The following is a 23,194-nucleotide window of genomic DNA, read 5'->3' as shown; positions in this document are numbered from 1 at the left end:
CTAGGTATTTAAGTGAGGCGCACACATATGCATACATTAGAATAAAAATAAATAATTTCTCTGAATCCTTTCTATAACTGCGAGACAAATGAAGACTGGCGTTGACCTGGTATGTCAGCGAGAGCAAAATAGCCTCAGCAGAGATTTCCTCCGAAAGCTTCCCGTTCTGGAAACGAGCCCTTCTCATGCCTGTCCATTATATTTTTATTGTATCCAGGAGCATCTGCAGTCTTTCAACACTCGACTATTCTTTCAGCTTCCGTTTTGCAATCTGATGTGGCACAAGTATTATATCAAGTGATTTACAGTCTGCATTTGTCCATCCATCTGTTATTTGTTTCAGTGCATTCAAACCTTTTTTTTCAAGGAGGATAAAGGGGGTGAGTATTGTCAAAAGACATTGCGTTTGCCTTGATGTATTTTTACATGACAGTATGTATTCATGCATTTTATCCACAGATTCATATCTTTCTCCCCGTCAACTGAATTTGGCTTTTATTTTTAGCCACCACAGACAGACTGAGTTTGCAAAGCAGCTTGTCAAGCAAAGAACATGAAGTGAGCCAAAGTTTTCAAACTCGGGATTTGATCACAAAGTCTCATTTCAAGCTACATGACAAAAAAGCCTCATAATTTCGGGTGATTTATATCAAAACAATGCATGCTGTCGCACTGTCTTCCAGAAATTAGCTCCTCTGGGAACGCTGACCTGGATGATAGTCCATAGTCCAAATTTACAGCCGGTGTAGAAAAACTTTTCTTCCTCTAGCTCTTTAAAATAATACTTGCCAAAGACAACTTTGCATTGATCACTGTACCAGGTCTAGCAGGCAAAAACACATACCTACTAAAATAAGTTCTTAGCAAGGAAATAACAGAACATACAGATATATGATTTCTGTGTGAATTAGTTGGGAGAGTGGAGTCAATTATGACGACGCTGTAAAAGAAAAAAAACAAGAACATCTAAAGGCAAAACTGAGGGGAATGTAACTGTTTCCCCATGTGTACCTGAGGCTGTAACTAACCTCCTAAAATGACTTAATTCTGCCTGTTTACTATCAGTGTGCCAACTGCTGTAGGCATTGTCAAGTCTGTAGCTATGAAAAGGACAAGGCAAAATGACCGGCATCCACTAAGTTCCAGCAGCTTTTCCTATTAAATTAAAACTCATAAAATAAGGAGGACAATCTTGTTTAATTGTGTTGTGTTTAGGCAGTTTCTGTAAGTGGTGTCTTCTATTAGATAAACAAATCTGAATATATGTATTAGATGCTGTTTAAAAGAATATATTTATCTACTTCCATTCACGTTCAGACTATTTAAAAGTACTGAGGTCTAGCGTTTGCAGTTTTGTACTAGGGGATAATTAAAAATTATTAGGAATTTTCATTTATCATGAATGTTAACAAGATTTGAATATGAAATGGCAAGACATTGTGATGTAAAACTGAAAAAAAGAAAAGGCAGAATTTTATTTTTGTTGGAAGCCTTTGCAATTTTATATAATTCCTAAAGCTTAAGTGTGGAATTTGTGGATTACTAGTCACCAAATGCAAAACTTATGACTGTTTCAAACAGGTTCCTCTCCTGTCTGCCATTGGTTAGCTAAACAGGTAGCCCCATCCAAAAAACATAACATTGGCTGGCTGATCGTGCAAACAGCAATATTTTGATGGCACTCCAGAGCCACCATGTTTTTTGACATGTTTCGGTGAAACCAACCCACAAGTTGTTTACCTAGGCTATAGTTGTCTCTGCATAATAATCTTAGACATGCATTTTAAATTAAAAAAATGTCACACTTCACCTTTATTAAGGGAACAGTTCTCTTACTATTTAAACTCTCTACAGTGGTTTAGTGGTTAAATATTTTTGGTTCAAAACTTCAGGTCTGTTGTATTAAGTCAGTTTGGCTAAGAAGATGTTTGCTAAAGAATTAAAAACTAAAACAATACGATTAGTTTTGACTACAACTCTATAATTGAAACGTTTAGCAACCACCAATAGACCTTTAAAAAATTCATTGGCGATCTTTTGCACCAGAGACTTTTATTACATTTTCCTGTTCAGAAATGTAAGGAGACTCGACTGGAGACTGAATAAACATCAGTTAAACAAGAGCCAGGAAATATTAAAACGATGAACACTCAATTGCTTAATGTTCTGAAAGGCAGTAGGTTTAAACTCTGTAACGGGTGATCCACGAGTTCTTACCACTCTGAAGCAAGCCACTTACCTCAGCTTTCTTTAGGTGGACTGTCCCTCTTGAAGGTACGGTCACATTTACTGTTGACCTGTGATGATTCGCGGGCGAAATCCAATCATATCAGAATCCGCGCGATCGCAGTTTCACCTGAGGGAGAAAGAATCCCCACGCAGATTTCGCTCGTGTTCAAGTTGTCACAAAAATTTCCCACCTTGACCAACCAGCGTCTTTGTGTAAAATGTGACTGCTGTCTGAGTGGTTCTTGCATTGCTACACTATAATGGATAATGGACCTTTTATGTCCGCAACATTTTGCTAAAATTACCGCTGTAAGTCTCTTAACAATTTATACTGTCTATAATTTGTAGATATATATAATATATAGAGTGTATTAAGCAACAGAAATGACTTATGAAATGTGAAATGTACTTATACATGGCTGCGCGCTATTGATTTTTTTGCCTGCGAAAATTCTCTTATCTAGGCCTATTGCTAATATGACCGGAGGTTCTAATATACTGGCAGTGGAGATCAGATGCATGTTTGATATCAGGCCTTATATTATTATTGTTAATACAATGTAGCCTATCTTATTTAAATGAAAACAGATCTGATAATGTTAAGGTAATGTTTACACCTGCCATTAACATCTTGTTGAGCTGAAAATGTTAAGCTTCATGCTTATAGTTCTTTACTTGAGTACCTTTATTAAATGAGAATGTACATGCTTAAATATATATTTATTAATTGAGCAGACTTTGTTTTGCAGAAAATATCTGTTCCTCAATATTTCCTGTGACACATTAGCATTTACACTACAAATGTGGTCACATGATGTTTGACTACTTCAAAATGTGGTCTGAGCGATCATCAGATTCCAAAACAGTTTTTTTGGACAGATTTTATACTTGTAGGCTATACAATGCTCACCACAGAGGTAGATGTTAATACCAGATGTAACCAGGGTCTTTATTGCATTCTGGGATGTTAAAGTTTGTCCACATTCCCCATTCACTGGAGACAGGCTAAAAATGTCCTAGATCCGTCAGCCTTTGTGTTTCAGACAGAAGCCTGCTAACTCATGAGGCTAATATTTTAGTAAGTGTGAAGGCTAGGAATGAAGACTTGATAATACCGGTGTGATGTAATGCACTTCTTTTGTCTTGGCCAGGAACTGAGGCCTTGATCACAAAAGCTCTGATTACAGACACGCTCAGCCTGTCTTTTTATATACAGCACCAGCATTTATCAGTTGCATAATGTGCCAGATCAGAACGTGAACAGCCAATGCAGGTTATAAAATGAGGATGTTGGACCTTTCCTTTTTACCATGGGAAAAACACTTGTTTCCTTTAACTAAATCATGAAAAGACCTTTGGGAAATCTGAGTTTGGGTACTTTATAGTGTGCAGTTATTTTCTCTCATATGCCTATGGCATGTTGCTGTATTATATTGACAGCTTTATCCACATAATCATGGCAATTGTGCATGTCTGTCTGCCTGTATAGGATATATGGTTTGATTTAGCGGCTCATATTTTTAACTGCTCCACGCTTGGTCCCAAGGCACATAAGGCACTTCCAAACAGCTCTCTCATTTCAGCATGTTTTTGATTTTATGTTGAATAAAAAATACACATAAATGGTATTATGACATTTATGCAGCACAACAGAAACAACCATGTGCAACAATGTGAATTTAATCAGCGCAATACACAAAGTCGAGCAGATTTCTTGACTTTCTCATGTTATTGAGGATCCCATCAGGCCGTTCTCAGCTGTCATTAATGTTCGTGGCGCTGCCAAAGACGTCCTCCAGAAAGAGCGAGTAGTTGATGGTTTTAACTGCAGGGTCTGCAGCGTCTCCTCTCCAGTCTGCGTCAAACTGAAAACAACAGCACGACAGGGTTTGAGAAACAGTTCACAGAGGTTCCTGGAGCACATATGTTTAACTGGCACTCTCATTTCATGTCTCTGCAAATTAAGGTGAACCGAGACAAAGATTTATCAGGCCGGATTGACTTTAGCACATGGTAAATGTCTTGTACTTGCTATTTAAAAATGTATGACAAATGTTTAACGACTTTGTGTGGTTCAGTAAATCAGACACATAATCATCTTTTTAAAAGAATTGCTGCAGATAAGATTTTTTATTGCTCAATTTGTTAAGGTGACCAGATTTCTCAAATGAAACTGGGAACATTTTTAGTTCAACAGTCTATATATCACTGAAATATCCAATGTTATTATCTATGAATTCAATAAGGGGGACAGTTTTGTGTAATTTGAACATGGTAAATGTAAAACTGTGATGAGTTATTGTATATCATACTCTGATGTACTACTATAAATTAGTGTAGTCATCAACACACACTTATGAACTGTAAAAACTGTTCAGAGTAAAGGTCCTTGCACACTGAGTAAGAAATTTTCGTATGCGTTTTTAAAAAAATTTATCATCCAAACCTTGCACACAGTCAGATGCGTCAAAACACCTCTCAAAATGCTTGCTATGGATGTGAAAAATGCAGAAAATCGAACCCCATCCAATTTTTTTTATGACGGACGAAAGTTTCGGAGGCAGTGTGTAAACGTTATTGACACATCGTGAGGTTGTATTTATTTTTTTAACGACTCGGTGTGCAAGGTCCGTAACTTGCTTTCCTAAAACTAATGTTTGTCGAAAGACAATGTTAACTAAACCTAAAATGATTAAAAATATTTTTGTTAATTAAATAGACACACACAAAAAAAAACTTAAACTGAAGTACAAAAATGACTAAAACGTAAACAAAAATCAATTAAAGCTAAATAGAAATATTTTTTAAAAATCAAAAAAACTGAAAATATAAAGCTGAAGCTAATTCAAAATATGAATAAATACTATAATATAAATACATCTAAAATAACACTGGATATTGGCTACCAAAGGAAAAAAAATGTCCCTGGAAATCCAAGGCATCTGGTTATCCTGTCACATATGTAACATATTGCAAGTATACATACTTTTTATGCACAGAGCTTCATGTGGTTTTTATGAAACATGGCTCTAGTCACTATACTAGACCGATTAGACAGACCGATCGATCCTTACAGTTTCAGTGTGGTCTTGTGGTCTTATTCTTCTTTCTTTCATACTGAGAAGTATTTGATAAATGCAGGGCAATTCACCATTGTAATGGCTGCTAGATTTGGTTCAGTGAGGGCCACGGGAAATGGCTGAAACTGGCAAATTTAGCGGTCAATAAACAGTGAAATGAGCTATGAGAAATGAGTGAGCGAAGCAAAAAACACAGAATCACACAGCCTGGCTTGCTTCTTATAGATCCATCTTGGAATCGCTATGTATGCTCCTACAAGCCTTGATTACATAGAAAAGACAGCGGTGAGAAACTATACAGACAAATCGACCGCTGGCTCCCTCTGCTGGTTTTGTTAAAACCCAGCACAACTGGAAGGCTTCTCATTGCGAGTCATTAAGCAGATGGTTCTGCTTAGGCTCCAAGGAGACATGCTAAATTACTGCGCTGTAATAAAAGCTCCACTTCAGAGTAGTTGTTGAGTGGGTTTTTCCCAAGTCTGATTTACTTGAGATGAGGCTTGGAGGTGCTCAAAGCTTGTGGGGCCCAAAGGTTACCAGGGCCTGGACCTAGGGCTGTGCGCATCGCGTTCAAAATCGCAGGCGATTCATTGCCGATTTTGAACGCGATATTGCGTAGCTTGTCAGTGAACTATGACTCTATGTAGTAAATGCCGCTCCATCTGAACGCACGTGCTGGAGATTTACTACTAATCACAGAACTGGCTTTACTGACGAGATGTGCATGAAAATCGCATTCGATTATTTGCACAGCCCTACTTGGACCCTGACACAAACACTCTCATGTACATGCTTTTAAACTCACCTTCACAGTGACATCTGGAAGCACAGCAGGGGCGGGGTTTTCTCTCCAGTTGATATTGGATAGGAAAGCGTGATAGTCAATCTTCTCAGACTCGTCTTGAAACCTGGATGCGAACATGAGAGATGCAGAAAATAAGGATGTGTTGTGGTGAAATGTTTCTTGGATAATAAATGGAAGTTTTGCTCAGTTGACCCTACTTTTCGAGGAGGGCTCGTTGTAGGTCATCAGACAGGGGCAGTCGGAAGGCTTTAAAGATGATCTGTGCCTCTTTAGAAGAGAGGTGTCCAGATCTACGGCAGCACCATTTGAGTAGACAGAAATAAGACGGAAAGAAGAATGAGTAACTCACGTCAACATATACAGTGGTGGCCAAAATTATTATTATTTATTATTATTATTATTATGTTATTATTATTAGTAACACTAGTATTTTCACCAGCTAAAAAATGGTTTTAAGTCACTTAATCACACACGCTGTAGTGTGTCAGTAGGAAGTATCAGTTTCCAAACATTAATTTAGCTATTAATTGTAATAATCCAGTAAGATTTTTGTTTGCACAAGGCGTCTGACAACAGCCAGTGCTCCACACAGAGATCTGATCTCATCATCATCATCCAGTCTGTCTGGAATGACATGAAGAAACAGAACAAACTTAGACAGACTCAATCCAGAAGAACTGTGGCAACGTCTCCAAGATGCTTCAAGAAACCTACCTTCAAAGCTACAGTACTGTTAAAAGTTTTAGGCACTTGTGTAAAAATGCTGTCAAAAAATGTCAAAAATAGATTTTCTTTATCAATTCACTTCTATTAACTAAATTAAATCAACATAAATCAGCATACATAATCTGTAGAATTCATTACGCTTTTGAATTAAGTTTTTTTTCGAGTCTCTTCTTTTCAAAAATTTTCAAAGTATTTATTTGAATTACAATTAACAATTTGCAATGCTACAAATGGCTTCACTGTCACTTTTAAACAATGTAATGCATCCTTGCTGAATAAAACAATGCATTTCTTTATAATGTATTGACCCCAAACATTTGAATGGTGCATATTATAAAATACATTAGAAAATAATTTATTCAAAAATTATTATCATATTCAATTTTCTTATGGAGTTCATGACAGACAGCTGCAGACATTCCTGGTTCATTATTTTCAGAACATCGTAAAATAACTACACTTTCCACAGGGCCACATAAACAGGACAAGCACGTTGACCTGTCGGCATTCTTCCTCATCTATTTCCCCTGCCTGCAACATGCCACAGGTCTTCATCTGTTTCCAATGCTTCACTTGAACCGCTGGAACTAATCGCACCCCCTCAATCTAAAGCAGATTGATGGTTATTCTACCCCACCGTGATTGTTAGTGGTCCACATCAGTGCCTGCGTGACTCTGAATAGCTGAGATAGGGTGTCCTTACGGAACAACGGGGAATGGTTTTGTGGTTCTGTATGAATGCATGTTTATGTTTATGTCAATGTTGATTTGTTATTATATACATTTGGTCATGTGCATATACTGCGACAGGGTGCTTACAAGTAACAGATTGAAGAAAACAAGAGGAAATATATATTAGGACAAAGTTTAAATTCAGTGGAGTTCAAATGTCTAAGACCATATCCAAAAATTTTTTTTCAAAATTTAATAAAAATCTGGAAACATGTAAACCAAAACAATATTATAAAGTAAAATGTATAGTAAATAGTAGCAAAATGTTTGATATTATTTTGTTTCCCTTCCTTAGAAGAGGAACTGAATGCACAAAAAAGTATGCCATTTTGAAACTAAACATAAGCAGCAAATTCTAAATGTGAAATTTGTAACACTACTCACAAATAAATCATAAGAATAAATATTTTAGGTAGTTGTATATACTGACAGCCCTATGTGCACAATTAATTAAATACAAGAAAATCTACTTTAAAAAGTTTTTAAAGTCATTTGAGACAGAAAGTGAACCCTGCTTGAGTGCTACCTGTCCCGGTCCTCGTGTGCAAAGGCTCGAATCATATCTGTGAAGTTCTCAAAGTTGTTCTTCTTTAGCTGATCCTGAGCCACAGCAAGCACGAGGCCCAAGTCCACCTCTGGTTGTTCCCGCGATGAATAATTGCGACCAAGCGTTATGATCTCGTGTTCAAACAACTGAATGTCCATTTCAGCCAACAGAGTCCTGTGAAGGACACAGCCATTACAGAATGCTTGTGCACTGTCAAACTAAACAGTGTACTGGGTACGCATATTTTGAAGCTTAGCAGCTGGTCCTTAGTTGGTCATGAGCTGGTTTAAGCTGGCCCTGAGCTGGTCCTGAGTAGGAGCTAGGTGCTTAGGAACAGTTTAGGACCAGCACATGACCAGCTTAAACCAGCTCATGACCAATTAAGGACCAGCTTAAACCAGATGCCGTGCTTCAAAACATACCTATTTTTTTTTTCAACAGGGCTTTTACTGCTTTTATTTGACAATATGTGTTTAATGACACAACCATGATGTGTATGTTAGGAATTAGAATTTAGTACAGTTTGTTTCTTATGCTGGGTTGTAACCAGGTACAGCCACCAAAAGAACTCCAAGTTTTGTCCCCAATCAGCCACAACTGCGACAGGACATTTTGCCAGTCAGTTCTATTTCTGTAGGTAATTCCACCCACAATTAAATCTCAAATTCAGTGAGTCTAAGCCAAAATTGCACTCAAAATAAATTATATGGCAGGCTAGAACAAGGTGTTATGCACCTTTTTATTTGTGTATTTTTGGCTGCCTTCTTACCTAAATGACTCATATGGAATGAAGCCAGTGCTGCTTGGGTCACTCATGGTGAAGAACTGTTTTACTTTCTTCTGCTCTTCCTCATTGATGGATTTTACCTTGCTAATAATGGTGCCAATATTGGCCTTGGGGAACTAAGTAATTGAGAAACATAAGTGAAGGGATTTCAATGAAGTTTCTGTGTAAAACAATTTTGATAAAAACACAAGAGACTTTATGATTTTTGTGTTACCTCATCTGCATGCTGCTCCATGTAGTCGAATGTAAATTCATCAGCATCCAGCAGCTGGAAGGGCTGATTGTTCAGATCCAGCCGAGCTCCCACATACAAATCCTGAGCTGTGAAATACTCGGACATCTCACTCTTAAATAGCTCCTGTCCTGGCTTCTTCACTTGACCTCTCTTTAAAAACTTACCCCCAATCACACCTTAAACACAAGAACAATGGAGTAACATTAGGTATAATGTTAATTATGTTTTTATCTGATCTGAATGTAAAGGAACAGGACGGCAGTACCTGAGTTTCTCTGAGGAGGTTCAAAGACTGCAATGGTATCATCACTGAGGTAGACATATATGATAAAAACACGTTCCTTGTCGATAGGACTGTCTGTAAGCATTTTCGCCACAAATCTCAACACATTGCTTACCAGACCTTGCCTAAAGTTGAGAAAAAAGTTCAATTTATTATCTGGCTGAGAAATGTTTTGTTACAATAGACAGGAATGAATAGAATAAAAATGTTATCATTGATTTGACATTTTAAAATCAAACTAATCATGTAGACGCACCATGTTTTTGCCTACATTTTGAAATTTATTTGAGCTAAATAGTTATTCTCATTGTAAAAAGTATTTTTTTTATCCTATACCATTTGAACTGAATAAAACATCCAAACAATGCACTAGAGTTTGATGATTTTATTTTTAAAATGGTTATTTTGAAGAGATAGTTCACCCAAACCTAAAAATTCGGTCATTGTTTACTTACTCTCAAGATGTTCCCAACCTGTATGACTTTCCTTCTTCTTCAGAATACAAATTTGTGCACAAATCAGCATAATAGAATGATTTCTATTAAAAAAAAACTTGTCTCTTTTAGACTTGCACTCTATTTATTACACAATTAACAAAAGCAAATAAGGCCTCTAACACTAGCTTGCTCTATTCTTTTTCTATTCTATCTGTTTTCTTTTTATTTATTATATTATTTAAAAAACCCTTGCTACATGTACTGCGTTAAGCTAACTGAGACTTATTATAGCACTTGCATATCATTGCTCTTTTATTGATTTTGATTGCTTCCATTGTCCTCATTTGTAAGTCGCTTTGGATAAAAGCGTCTGCTAAATGACTAAATGTAAATGTCTGAAGGATCACGTGACACTGCAGACAAGTAATGGCTGCTGAAAATTCTGACTTGAGACAGCCTCATAGACTGAACAGACCAAACTGCATGTGACACACTTGTGCCAAGTTTTCTTATATGCTTACTATACTAATGGACTCCCTAACTTTGCTAGAAAGTTTGAAGATCTGTTCTCTTTCCAGCTTACAGTGACTATTCTTTAAATATTTAGTTCACCAGGGTGACAAGATCAGGATGGGTCTTGGTTCCTTACTTACATTCAAGAAGTTTCCTTGCTTATTCAATGTGTTTAGTCCTGTCACTTAGCTGCTTTGAGGTTATTACCATCTATAAAAGAACCCTTCGCTTAGAAGATAATTCTTTTTCCTTCAAACTCTAAGCCTGCCAATGTCTGACATTGTATTGTCCAAAGCAGATTGAGCGAGACAGTAATCTGCAGTGTGATACTGGTTCTGGGATTATATTTGGAAGCAAAGCACTGTGAAAACAATGTATAATAATAAACTGACTTGAAAAAGTGTGTTTTACATCGGAAGTATGGTGAGATTGCGTTTGAGCTTCTGATTATTTATAAAGGACATGTGTTCATCCGTGTGCTGTACTGCAAAGAGCTGCACTTAACTGATGAAGGAAGACTTTAGTAGGACAGACAAGGGTCTAATGTCTTCTGTCAAAATGATCAGAAAGCCAGTAAGGGCCTGACATGTTGTTTTGATCTAATATTAATTGTTTTAAATTAAAGGCAAGCATATACTCTGGATGTCCTAAGGGAGATTAGCTCCGCTGGTTACCTGTCTTTTTCCATAAGCTTCTTGAAATCCTTCTGTGGAGGTTTAGGCAGCAAACCCTGACAGGAGCACAGCGAATCTTCCTCAGATCCAAATCCAGTGTAGGGTGCCACCTGTCTGGCTGGTTTAGGAGGGAGCGAGGCCTGGTATGAGACAGGTGTGAAGTCCTCTGTGAAGCCACACAGGAAGAAAACATCAAAAACACACACACATTTAAGCAGACATATGCATGGAAAACCGGAAGTGAGGCCAGACAGGTTGCGTATACTCATATGAATTCAATCCGCAACCTCTTAACCTCTGAGAAACGGACAAGTGCTTCATCAGAGCATGTGTCAACCCGGCTCCATTAGGCTCATGTGTAACTAATGCTATGATCTCTTCGGCCTGCATAACGCCGCAGCAGACAGATGCACGCGCACCTGTATTGTGTTACCACTGGCATGGAGCTCGTGTGCTTCTCATGTCCGGGCTTTTGAAGATAAAGAGGCCAGGCTGGTCATTGCTCATATCTGCTGTCCAAAAACTGAGTCACCTTGAGGTGTCAATCATTTCTGCTCCTTTAGTCATCTGTCGTTCAATGCGTGTTATTCCGACAGTTATTCACAGAGATGAAAGCACACTAGGGAGCATTAGGCTCTCATAGAGATGTGGGATTTACGACAGGAAGACTTTGAAAATAATGAACAGCTTGTCAGACCACACAGATGCGATGTGTATAGAGAATGAAGGGTTGGGGTATGTAAATGTTCTTTTCAGTTTACTACAAAAAGCATTAGAGCATAAGACTGCACATGCTGTAGAGCAGTGGTCGCCAACCCGTCGATCGTGATCGACTGATAGATCTTTATCATTGTCCCAGTAAAAAATCCAGTAAAATCAAATCAAAAACAACTGCCTGTGCAGATCATGATTAAAATGCAGGTCACAGGTGAAACTCAATACTGACATCTTGTGGTCATTAAGAGAGGTGCCAAACCCCTCCCTCCCAATTTTTTTTAAAACAGCATAATAAAAATAATCTATTCTCCTGTTCTATTTTATACTATAAAAAAATATGAATAATTTAATAATAGTAAAAATACATAATAATATTAAAAAATTGTTATTTACATACTCTCTTTTGCCTGGAATTAAATTGTTTTCATTCCTACAAAGCTATTTAACCACAAATCATGAATTAGGACATATTAATCAAATATATTGTTATCACCTATTAAAGCATAAATACTACTGCCTCCCCTTGAGTCATGATGTAACTCACCAATACCATATTTAGAGCGATAATACTCTTTAGTGAAGTTGTCGCAGTCACATATTAACATCCTACGACCCCACACATTAATGACACCTCCAATGGTCAGGTCACATTCTTTGTAGAATTGTTCTTCTACTGCTCCAGTCTGTAAAATGTTAAGGAGACATTGACATACTAGTCCATTAAAACTGAAACAATTGGCTACTGAACTAATTAAAAATGGTATTTATAACTATAAACAATTGTTATTAAATTCCTAAGAGGGCATTGATAATGGACCATTTTTTAGTCAGTACTTACCTTGAGGCTATCCAAAATGTAGCGTCCTCCTTGTCCGACTGGTCCGAATACATTGAGGACTGTGCGGTCTGTTATTTCTCCAGGCTGATGTTTGGGAATAGGAGCATGCTGTTTGACACAATCAAGAGCAAAATAATAGAAATTTTTTATAACTTGAAGGAGAAGTGAAATTTGCTAATGGGTTCATAATTAGTTTTTCACTGGGGGACTCCCGCAAAACCTTTTTAGATGACATTTAGTGAGAGGCAACAGAATGAGTGACAAGACTACATGACAACAGAAAAAAAAAACCCCTGAACAAATCCTACTCCCTTCATAATGAATTTAGACTGCAAAACAAGCAGGGAGGAAACTGAAAAGTGCTTTAGGGAAGTTGGATGTTTCTTTCAGCCCTGTCAGTCTGGATAAAAGCTTGGCATGGAGGATGGAGAAATTTGTCCAAGCAAAAGAGTAGAGAGGAACTGATAACCACTTAACTGGTTTGAAGAGTAACCATTTAATTTCAGATTTTTCAAACACATTCATTGAAGTCATCACCTCTGCTTTTATTTGATCAAAATACAGTAAAAACATAACGATTTCATATTTGAATGTATTTTAAAATGTGATAGCAAAGCTGAATTTAGTGCTCAAGAAACATTTCTTCTTATTATCAAGATCTGTTAATAAATTATGGATATGTAAATGTAATTTTTTTTGCAGTGCTCTTTTTTTACAGACCTTGGGAAGCTTTCCCCTGTGCAGAAATTTAGGGACAGCATCTCGGCCAGAGTTTGGAAGGACAACTTCGTAAATTTCCATTGTGTCATCGGCCAGAAAGTAATGCAAGATCAGCTCTCTGGGGTCTCCAAACATGCTCTCGGTATCATCCCAGTAGCAGTAGAAGCGTAGGACTTTGCGGTCATGTTCCAAAAACTGCTTCAGGGCATCTATTCTTTCATACGGCCGCAGTGGCTTCATGTTCTCCTCCATCTGTGAGAGGGACAGAAACTGTATAATATTGAAGTATTGATATTGCTTTATAGATACATGGCGCTTTCTTACCTCTTGTCGATGTGTGGTATAGGGATCTGCTGGCGTGGAAGCAGGGGGGTTTAGGCGCACCCCCATTTTTATCAAGAAGTTGCGTGTGAAGGGGTCACAGTCCGTAATAATAAAGGTTCTGTTATAGAACACTATTTCCTGATTGATGTTAAAATGGTGCACATTGTAGAAGCAATCATCTTTAGGAGCTGGGAGAGGAATGCGGTGCCTCCGAATCAGGGTTCCTACATAGGAGGAGAACAGATGGATTTAAACAGGATGTTTTTACTATTTTGTCATTAATCAGGATGCTATACATTTGATTCTGATGGTTTACCCTGTGGGATCCCACTGTTTTTGAACTCTGGCTCCACTACTTGTATGGTGTCATCCTCCAGATAGAAGTAAATCTTGCACTTTCGCACTCTATATTTTTCTTCCCTCCTCTGAGGTACAGCTTCTTGGAAATAAGCATCAAAACACAGGACCTTCAGGTAAGAAAATAGCGTGGAAAATTAATATACTTTGCACAGCACTAGGTAAAATGGCTATATTATGTTCCCTCATAATAATGACAAACCTGTTTGTCAAAAGCAACCCATGCCGGAGCATCGCTGCCCTCTCCCTTTGGAAAAAGTGAATACTTGGGTCTTGCGCTCTGCCCCAGGAGTAGTTCTCCTCCAATGCCTGGCTTCTCTGACCCAACCATCATGGCTACTCCATTTGAATAATCAAAATGCTGAGATTTGTGAAATTTGTCTTTTCCAAGCTGGAAAATAATGAAGAGAAAATAAAATGACACTGTAAACTGTTTTCATCATTTTATGACAGAATCTTTGTTTCTTTCAATTTAACTTGTTCTGTCATCTGTACTTCATTTTATGTGTTTTTGTTTTTCTGAAAACATACAATGAACTTCACTGCAGGTTGTGAATTTGGCACCACTTTCAACGTTTTAGGCAGCAATGATTACATAAATGAACTCGCTAACTAACTAAATAGAATGACGTTAGTAGATACTACACACACACGCACGCACTTTCAATATTTTCAGTTTTTTAAGTAAATATTAGCAAACCGCTCTACTAACATAGCTAGCAATACTTAAACAGCTCTTATTCACATAAAGTTACTTTCCCTCAACACAGACAGAACATTTCTATAGATAATTTTGCGGTATCACTTACATTTCTATTGACTGAATTTCCAGGCAACATTGGTAACGCCATTATTACTAGCAAGCGATGTAGGATTTTCTAAGTGCAGGACGACCCCAGACTACTGAAAACTGGTTGCCAAGATAACAACTTGTTTGCAAGTATTATTGCTAGGCAACGAAACGCAGATCACGTGACAGTACATTCATTGGTCTTCAGTTCAAATACGATTTCGCTTGAAAGACATAGATCATATTTCAGGTATATCAATAATAAGTTCTTGTTTTGGCCAGTTTTGAATATCTCTATGTTTCATAACGCGTAACATGTATTGACAGACAGACAGACACAGATAGATAGATAGATAGGACAGAAATAATAAATTATTTTGAGATAATATAAATTGCTTATAAACATACTGTAGGACCTAAATTACTTCTGAATCTCTTCAGCCAAATTGTTGTGTTACTTTAAACTCCATAATCTATTAAGATTAACTGGGTGGCCAAATTCTTATAAAAGCACTTACCCTGTAATATAGATAGGACAGAAATAATAAATTATTTTGAGATAATATAAATTGCTTATAAACATACTGTAGGACCTAAATTACTTCTGAATCTCTTCAGCCAAATTGTTGTGTTACTTTAAACTCCACAATCTATTAAGATTAACTGGGTGGCCAAATTCTTATAAAAGCACTTACCCTGTAATATATATATATATATAAATTTAAACTGCATTTAAAGAAGTCCATGCTTTTGTCTACCATAAATTATATAATGATGTTTTTAAACCTTCGTTAAGTTTTGAGTTTTTTTTCCCTTGTAAAAAACAAAACATTATTAGACAGACCATAAACAACCAGAAAGACATATTTTTTTATTATTTCCACAAACATGTTATTATTGGTGGGTGATTCTGTATATTTAAAAAAATCGATCACAAAATAAAACACACAAAAAACAATACATGCTTCTGGACAAGTAAATATTATGGAAATTATACAACTAATTCAAATAATGTATTGTCAGAAAGTACAATAAGAAACACTTTAGTTGTATATGTAACAGACCTCATGTTGATGTCTTATTAAGAGTATGCAAAAAAAAAAAAAACATTAAAAAAATAACATTAAACCACACCAACAATTTTCTATACATTTATTGGCACAATATCTCTCTCTTCATCAGGATGATTAAGCTATGTACAGTTAAGAACAGGCATTGTAGAGGAATATATTTAGAACAACAGTTCAGCAAATGTCCATTGCACTGCTTCAGACAATACATCAAGTTTGAATGTTGTATTACTGTGATACCGACATAAGGGAGAATATTAATGTGCAAACTACTTATATCAGTGGCAATACAGTAGATCCAGGTTTCATTTAGGATGCCAGGCCCAGCAGAAAACCTCCAACAAATCCACCCGAGATAACAATATTCCTCTTCACAAATTCTGTCGACTGTAAGAAAAATACACCATTTACAGAATGTAGGATAAGTAACAACTTTCTAAAGTGTTACATGCCCACACTAAATAATAATACAAAATGCTTTATTGAACTGTGGGAGCTCAAAATATCTAGTAGACTGGTATATGAAGTTATGACGGATGCATGAAAGAATACCCACTTCTTCTATAAAGGAATTGAGCTCAGGGGCTGCTTTGTTTGCCTTTTTCTTCAAATGCTTTTTTGCTTTATTGACATCCTTTTCCACTTTCCTCCAGTCAACCTGCACATAGCCACTGTGGTTGGTAATCTGAAATGAGAAAATTAAGATTTTTTTCCCCCACTTAAGATGACAAAGAAGCATAATAAACCCTTAAAGCAATAGTTCACTCAAAACTGAAAAAATCATTGGAACAGATTTGGAGAAATTTAGCATTACATCACTTGCTTACCAGTGGATTCTCTGGAGTGAATGGGTGCCGTCAGAATGAAAAAGCAATATTATGGATCGAGGCCTTGTATTTTAGCCAGAAGGAACTGTTTGAAGTTAAAAATGAATTAATGATGAATTTGTTTATTACAAATGCACAGATTTTCAATTCATAAGATGTTAATGATAAACTGAAGTTGTGTTTTATTGCTATTATTGTGATGTTTTTATCAGCTGTTTGAACTCTCACTCTGACGGCACCCAACAGCAGAGGATCCACTGGTGAGCAATGATGTAATGCTAAATTTCACATCTACATGAAACACATCTACATGAATGGCCTGAGAGCGAGTAAACATTTAGCAAATTTTCATTTTTGAGTATTGGCTACGACATAAGATGCAAGCATTTTAATAATCCATACTTGTAGCAAAAGAAATCCCCCTCCAACAGCAGTAGCCACAATTTTTCCAACTCTCTGAAAAAGATAACCAGCACACCTGGAGGACAAAGGACAAAGCAATTTTGCATTTATTACTATGCATTATTTCATACATGTAGAATAGAATACTGAAGTTGGTGAATCAAATATTACAGCACATACAAAATAGCATAGGTTTCTTAATCTATATTAACACCAACCATCCTGTCACTCCACCCATCATGATCTGTGAAGCCACAGAGTACTTTTCTGCAATGGGTCCTGTACTGTTCCCAAAAACACGACTCCACCATTGATGCCTCCTGGCGTAATCTGTGATGTTAACCACCTCATATAATTCATCTTCACTCTCTGCATCTACATCTGAAAACAAAAGTAACTGTTATACATTAATTGTATATTTACAGCATCCAAAACCACAAAGCATGGACGCAAGTAAAAATACACCTTTATATAATTTATTAGGATGTTTTGCATTGGTAAACAATTGGTAAACATATTATTCGTGTATTTCCACCCAAGAACCAACTGTAGGTCCACAACCTGATTTACATTTTTTAATATTTTAGATTAGCCCCTTTATGATCGGATTTAAAAACAAAAGAAAGTAAAAAAAAAAAAAAAAAAACACAGCACGAACCTTAGGTATTTTAACAGTGATAATAAGGTCACCAACCTCACCATCGCACCTTACGCTAAAATATCAAACCTGGGAGCAAGGCACTTCAGAGGATATTTTGAATGTATTCACCGACATGCAGTTACAAAGACATGAATGAGAATTAAAACCGTATGAAAGTGGATTTTCAGAGATTTAGCCACATGATATCTGTACAGTCTGCCGACATAATAATCGATCACTATGCTGCTATAAGTTACTACATTACAAACTCTTGGAATCTCGTTGCATATAACCTATATGGTTAAATAAACACGTTGTCAATCAAGGCTCTTTATTCAAATGTTTGCTTGGCCAATTTGTTTACCTTCACCACGATCCGCCATTTTATGAGGCTCCGTTCACAGTGCTCAAAACCGCTGCAGCTCTACGCAAAATCCTGCGTAATTTCCGTGCGATCACTGTCTACAGACTCCTACGATCGCTTGTATGCGTTATTCACAAAATACTCCGCAAATTATTTCAAGTGTAATTTTTGTAATTTTACATTTTAAAATATTGTTTACCTACAATATCAGAGGTATTTTACACATACTGCCTGAAGCTGGCTTAATTTCAATAAGAAACACTGTAGTATTTGTATAACAATAATACTTAAGCAAGGGAGTAAAAAGAAGATACATAATTACTTCTTTCTTTCTTCTCTTTTTTACTTTCTTGCTTAGTATTTTGAAGGATGTAGAGATATATCTAATAACTTTAAAGAGAATAGTGGAAGAAAGAAAGAAAGAACGACATGATAAGATAAGATAAGATAAGATAAGATAAGATAAGATATGGTAGAACATGATAGGATAGGATGATATTTTATGTGATATGATAGAATAGAATGATATTTATTAGGCCTATCTGAAATTTAGGAATTACACCAGTAGACAAACACATAACTGATAACTACAAACAATAAAATTAAATACAGTACGGTACAGTACAATTCACTACCATACTATAATAAAAATTATAGAACCCTGAGTGAAATTGTATGTACATTAGAAAGAAAGAAAGAAAGAAAGAAAGAAAGAAAGAAACCAAATATTCCACATTTGCCACATAATCTGGAGTAATGAAAATCATACTAGCTCATGTAACAAACTGCCTAATAACTGTAGAAATCAGGCAACGTTTTCCTTACATCCTCAAAACCCTGAGTTTTCAAACAGACAGATGCTTTGAGCCAATAATGCGTTTTATGTTGGTGTTACGTAATCATAATAAATCCAGGTGAGCCAATCGCAGCAGGCGAAGATGCGGTGTAAAGTTAAGGGGTTTGTTATTTACCCTCCCCCTTGAAAGTTTATATGAAAAAATGGATCCCAAGACAAGGCCGATCACGTGGTCTCCACCGAAAGCAGCCATTGGCCAAAACCACAGAGAAGGCGTTCCGACGGCGGCGGCGTGGGTTCGCTTGAGTGACACAATTATAACAAGTTTGAGCTGGCGACTAGGGGGAAGTTTGAGATATTACTAAATAACAATTTGCCGTTAAATCCTGCATTGCTCGTTCTGCATGCATTTTGGTGTACCTGCGACTCATTTATGTCGAGGACAATGTGAAAAAGGGGGTGTTCAGAGGAAATTATTTTCCGTCTATTCTTTTTTGCGTTTGGATCCACGCAAAAAGGTGCTCGGCTTGCGGTGCGTAAATATTTTCGCTGGAGTTTTTTGTCTATGAAATCGTGCGGAGTGTCAGTGGCCGCTGTAGCTCGCGCTGCTGCTGGTGATGGTGATGAGGAAAAGAAAATGGCGGCGGGAAAAGCGAGTGAAACCGAGGAGGACTTTCCGAAGCTTACGCCGCAAGAAAGGGAGCGCTTAGCCAGCGTAGACAGGTCAGTTAAAGCCCCTTTACTTGCACCGATGACCCTCCGTGCATTTTTACGAGCCTTCCCCGCATGTTAAAGCGGTGCAAATGAATGCGGTGCAGGTAAAGTAACACGGAACCGCCTGTGTTGTCCTCTATTTGCAGTACACTGTTTGGATTTCAGAGGCTTCATGAAGATGGCGCCAGAACGAAGGCCTTGCTGTTAAAGGTATGAGTATATGTCACTGATGGAGGTCTGGAGACAGATAGACACATAACTCTGCAAATCATACAACATCACTCTGCAAGTATACTCGTATTGCACAGAAAAATGCGTAATATTGATACAACACAGTATGCAATGACACTCAAGGGGGTCTGTGTAGACAATATATATACTTTATTATTCAGCTGCAATACACAGTCAGAATAATGCACAGAGAACCATTGCATTGTACAGAATAATGCAGTGTGCGTGACACTTTTATGATGCTATACATCAGATGTATACATATAAAATGCAAAAAGACGCACAGTATTAAATTCATATTGTACTATACAGTAATGAACTTAAAATTATATATTAAAAGTTGGATATAGTACATCCAACTTAATCCGCATACATACTCACGTAAAGCAATAAATAGCACATCTGCGTGATTGTTTATCATTGCAAATTTAAACTATATTGTCGCCCAGCTCTAATCTGCTAAATGCGACTGCATGGAGTTATGATATTGTAAATATTAACTTTTCATGAAACTGACTTGATATAGGCTGCACAATGCATGTCAGGGATGGGTATCTGTAGTTGCTCTGCGGTGATTATTTTAAATATTAATCTGCTTAGAAAGTTATTTAACTGTGTTAATTTGGGTGCTGGCTTTGTCGAGTTCTTGCGCATGTAAACAGCAGTCAGACTTCATTTTGTGAAGTAAAGCTATTTTGTATAAAGCCATTTTCGCCTATTATGACCTCGTTCACCCATTGTCAGTGCGACTCTGTAATGAAGAGTTGAGGGTAATGTTAATGAGGGTGTTGTTTTTATTCGTTTGCCACCATTTGAATATCAGTTAAGCAGTCGAAGGTTGTTTGATTTAATGAATTATCTTAATTATGGAGAAACGTGTTTTTTTTTATTTAGCCAGAAGGTGTATCTGTCGTATGATAGTGGTAAACAATCTCAGCGTATACGTTTAGCTAGCCGAGCTGTTCATGCTCGGTTAGGCCAAAGTTGCGAATTATTTAACTTATTTTGCCGATTAGACCAGACTGTAGGCTATTTTAGTGTTTCAAGATGAACTGGGAAGGTTAAAGCTCTGATCTCAGTGGTTTACAAGGCAGTGGCTACATGTTAGCATGATGCTAACCAACTGTAACTGCATGTGAGGAAAGTCATTTGAACGCTACTGGGCTCTTTTCAGTCCTATCTCAACATCCAGGCTTTCAGTAAATCAGTAGTCAAGTTGCTTACGAGAACTTGTGTGAGGTTTAACATTGCATTTGGCAGATTTGAGTACTTCTGAAGTGGTTTGTCATTATGGCCGAGCAAGCTGACTTTGCCAGGTTGCCTTCGCAAGCAGCATTTGTTGCAGTAGGTCAGTGTTGGATATTTTGTCACTTTATTTGTTTTAAGGACTTTTGTTTTTATTTTTACGTATGTCTGTTGTTTATAACATAAGGAAAACATATAATTGTGTTTTTAAAAATGAATTGTATTTACAAATTTTTTTATTGTAACCTATTGCAGGACCCATGAAGTAAACATGAACTGCAGTAAAGTGATGAAGAGAAAAGATTAAAAAGTCCATCTACCTGTGAAAGTTTTTTTTTTTTTTTTTTTTTTTTTTTTTTAAATCTAAAGTATAAATGTAAGCTTGTAGACAAAACTATACTGAAAAACAATTATATTAATAGCTTGGAATTATTGTTCAACTTCATAGACATTAATTTGCCACAAGAACTGCCATAAATAATTGATGCGTCTTAAAAAATAGTGACGCATCAATACCAAAATACGTTCATACCAAAAATGATAACTATAATAGTAACTAAAGTTTTAATAATCATTCTAAAGGCCCGTTCACACCATGAAAGATAACTATATTTGCATCCACAACAACAGACAATAATGTTCTGGTTATTATAAGCTCTAGTTGTAGTTTTGTCATCGTTAAGTGCTCAAGCTCTTTAAAGTTCGGTGGATTCTGATAGGTTGTCAGTGTTTTTATTGTTCATCAGCTGAAAAAAAAAACTATCTGAGGGTGATTCCAAAAATATCATTCTTCTGTGTCCTTATTGTTATGGCTGTGGTGTGGACTTGACTATAATCAAGATTATTATTAAAACGTAGTAACTTAACCCTCGCATTATGATAGACCTATAGAAAAAAATATTTAAATATTTTTCTTTTCTAAGAATGGCTTAACTTGAAATGCTGTAAAAAAAAATTGGGGAAAAAATATTATTTTAAGGTGCTTTGTGATATGTTGCCATACGGCAACAGCATACAATAGTGGATCTAAATTTTACAGTTAAAACAAATATAATACTGTATATCATGTATCATAAAACATTGATATAAAACCAAAAACATTGCAGTTCATGAAAATTCATCTCTCTATTCAAATCTCTCTTTAAGAGATTACGCAATCTTATGAGAGGAAGACTATGAACATAGGGAAGTTCACAACACAGCTATAAGGATATAATTGATATAACTTTCTGAATGATTATTTCCATCGGATGAATGATAAAATCATTGCCAAACAGAATCGAACACACTTTAAGGAGCTAAAGCATTTAAAGTACAGTTTTTCAGGGTTCTAATGAACAAAACCTTATTGTGCATTGGTGTGGATTAGAGCCCGACCAGTATATCGTTTTGCCGATTTTATCGGCCGATATGAGCCTGTCGCAGATATATCGGTATCGGCGAAAATGCTGCCGATATGCCACCAGTATGAACATTTTTTTTACAGAACATAAAACGCAGATAAAATGCTTGTAAATGGTGTAATTACGTAGTTTGTACAGCAGAGCGTGCTCCATTGTTGGCTACTGGCGACCTGGATGAAACGCTTTAAAGCTTAAGTGTATGGAATACCATTGAAATTTTGAACGACCATATCTCCGTAACGGCGCTGACAGCGCAGCGGATCCGCACCAAATTCGGGGGATCCCTTCAGCTCGAGGAACCCTCTCAAACGCCGAATCGAGTGTACGTCTCGAGGCACCCTTTCGAATGAGACCACCCCAGGTGGAGTTACGGGGGTTAAGTTCACGGTCGGGTGCCGACCGATCTAACGATCCCGGGGAGCTACCGACGCACGGAGGGTGGAGTTCGAGAGGGCTCCTCGAGCTGAAGGGATCCCCCGAATTTGTTTGGGATCCGCCGGCGCGTTCGCGAGATAGTGACACTAGCCAACACTTTCACTTCAGTAAGGAGGTCTCTTGTTCAGGCAGCAGCATTCAAGTGTTGTCTTATTCGACCGTAAGTACCCCGTGAAGTGGACTTCACATGATATTCCGCCATGATTCCAGTTCCAAGGGAACGTACACGTCACATCAAAGGGCATTAAAGTGCGTGAGACGTGAATTTATATT

The 23,194-nt window shown here is 37.0% G+C and overlaps 3 protein-coding genes across 7 annotated transcripts in view; 1 reads left to right on the top strand and 2 right to left on the bottom strand.

The window, feature by feature from the left end:
* Positions 1–3,606: 3,606 nt before the first annotated feature.
* efhc2 (EF-hand domain (C-terminal) containing 2) lies at positions 3,607–14,855 on the bottom strand. Its single transcript, XM_016562882.1, has 15 exons — positions 14,814–14,855; positions 14,206–14,395; positions 13,964–14,086; positions 13,648–13,871; positions 13,324–13,575; positions 12,604–12,711; positions 12,310–12,448; positions 11,049–11,214; positions 9,407–9,549; positions 9,121–9,317; positions 8,889–9,022; positions 8,099–8,293; positions 6,312–6,404; positions 6,115–6,217; positions 3,607–4,094 (listed from the first exon to the last, which is right to left on the bottom strand). The coding sequence occupies exons 1-15, from the start codon at positions 14,853–14,855 to the stop codon at positions 3,984–3,986; spliced, it is 2,220 nt and encodes a 739-aa protein (XP_016418368.1). The 3' UTR covers positions 3,607–3,983.
* An 852-nt stretch (positions 14,856–15,707) lies between these two features.
* fundc1 (FUN14 domain containing 1) lies at positions 15,708–18,194 on the bottom strand. The gene is made up of 5 exons (XM_016562902.1): positions 18,098–18,194; positions 17,312–17,474; positions 17,094–17,169; positions 16,421–16,549; positions 15,708–16,251 (listed from the first exon to the last, which is right to left on the bottom strand). The coding sequence occupies exons 1-5, from the start codon at positions 18,114–18,116 to the stop codon at positions 16,174–16,176; spliced, it is 465 nt and encodes a 154-aa protein (XP_016418388.1). The 5' UTR covers positions 18,117–18,194; the 3' UTR covers positions 15,708–16,173.
* A 936-nt stretch (positions 18,195–19,130) lies between these two features.
* Positions 19,131–23,194, top strand: part of LOC107748151 (lysine-specific demethylase 6A-like) — a 73,745-nt gene continuing 69,681 nt past the window's right edge. For all 5 annotated transcript variants that reach the window (XM_016562836.1, XM_016562835.1, XM_016562834.1 and 2 more), the window contains exons 1-2: positions 19,131–19,616; positions 19,754–19,817. In XM_016562836.1, the coding sequence (XP_016418322.1) occupies positions 19,459–19,616; positions 19,754–19,817 (222 nt within the window). In that variant the 5' untranslated portion in view covers positions 19,131–19,458. The remainder of the gene's footprint in view (positions 19,617–19,753; positions 19,818–23,194) is intronic.

The sequence above is a fragment of the Sinocyclocheilus rhinocerous genome, unplaced genomic scaffold (assembly GCF_001515625.1).
Source record: "Sinocyclocheilus rhinocerous isolate Xijiao unplaced genomic scaffold, SAMN03320098_v1.1 scaffold289, whole genome shotgun sequence".
Taxonomy (NCBI): Eukaryota; Metazoa; Chordata; class Actinopteri; order Cypriniformes; family Cyprinidae; genus Sinocyclocheilus; species Sinocyclocheilus rhinocerous.
Note: the sequence above shows the minus strand (reverse complement) of the source record. Positions and strands in the feature narration are given on the sequence as shown.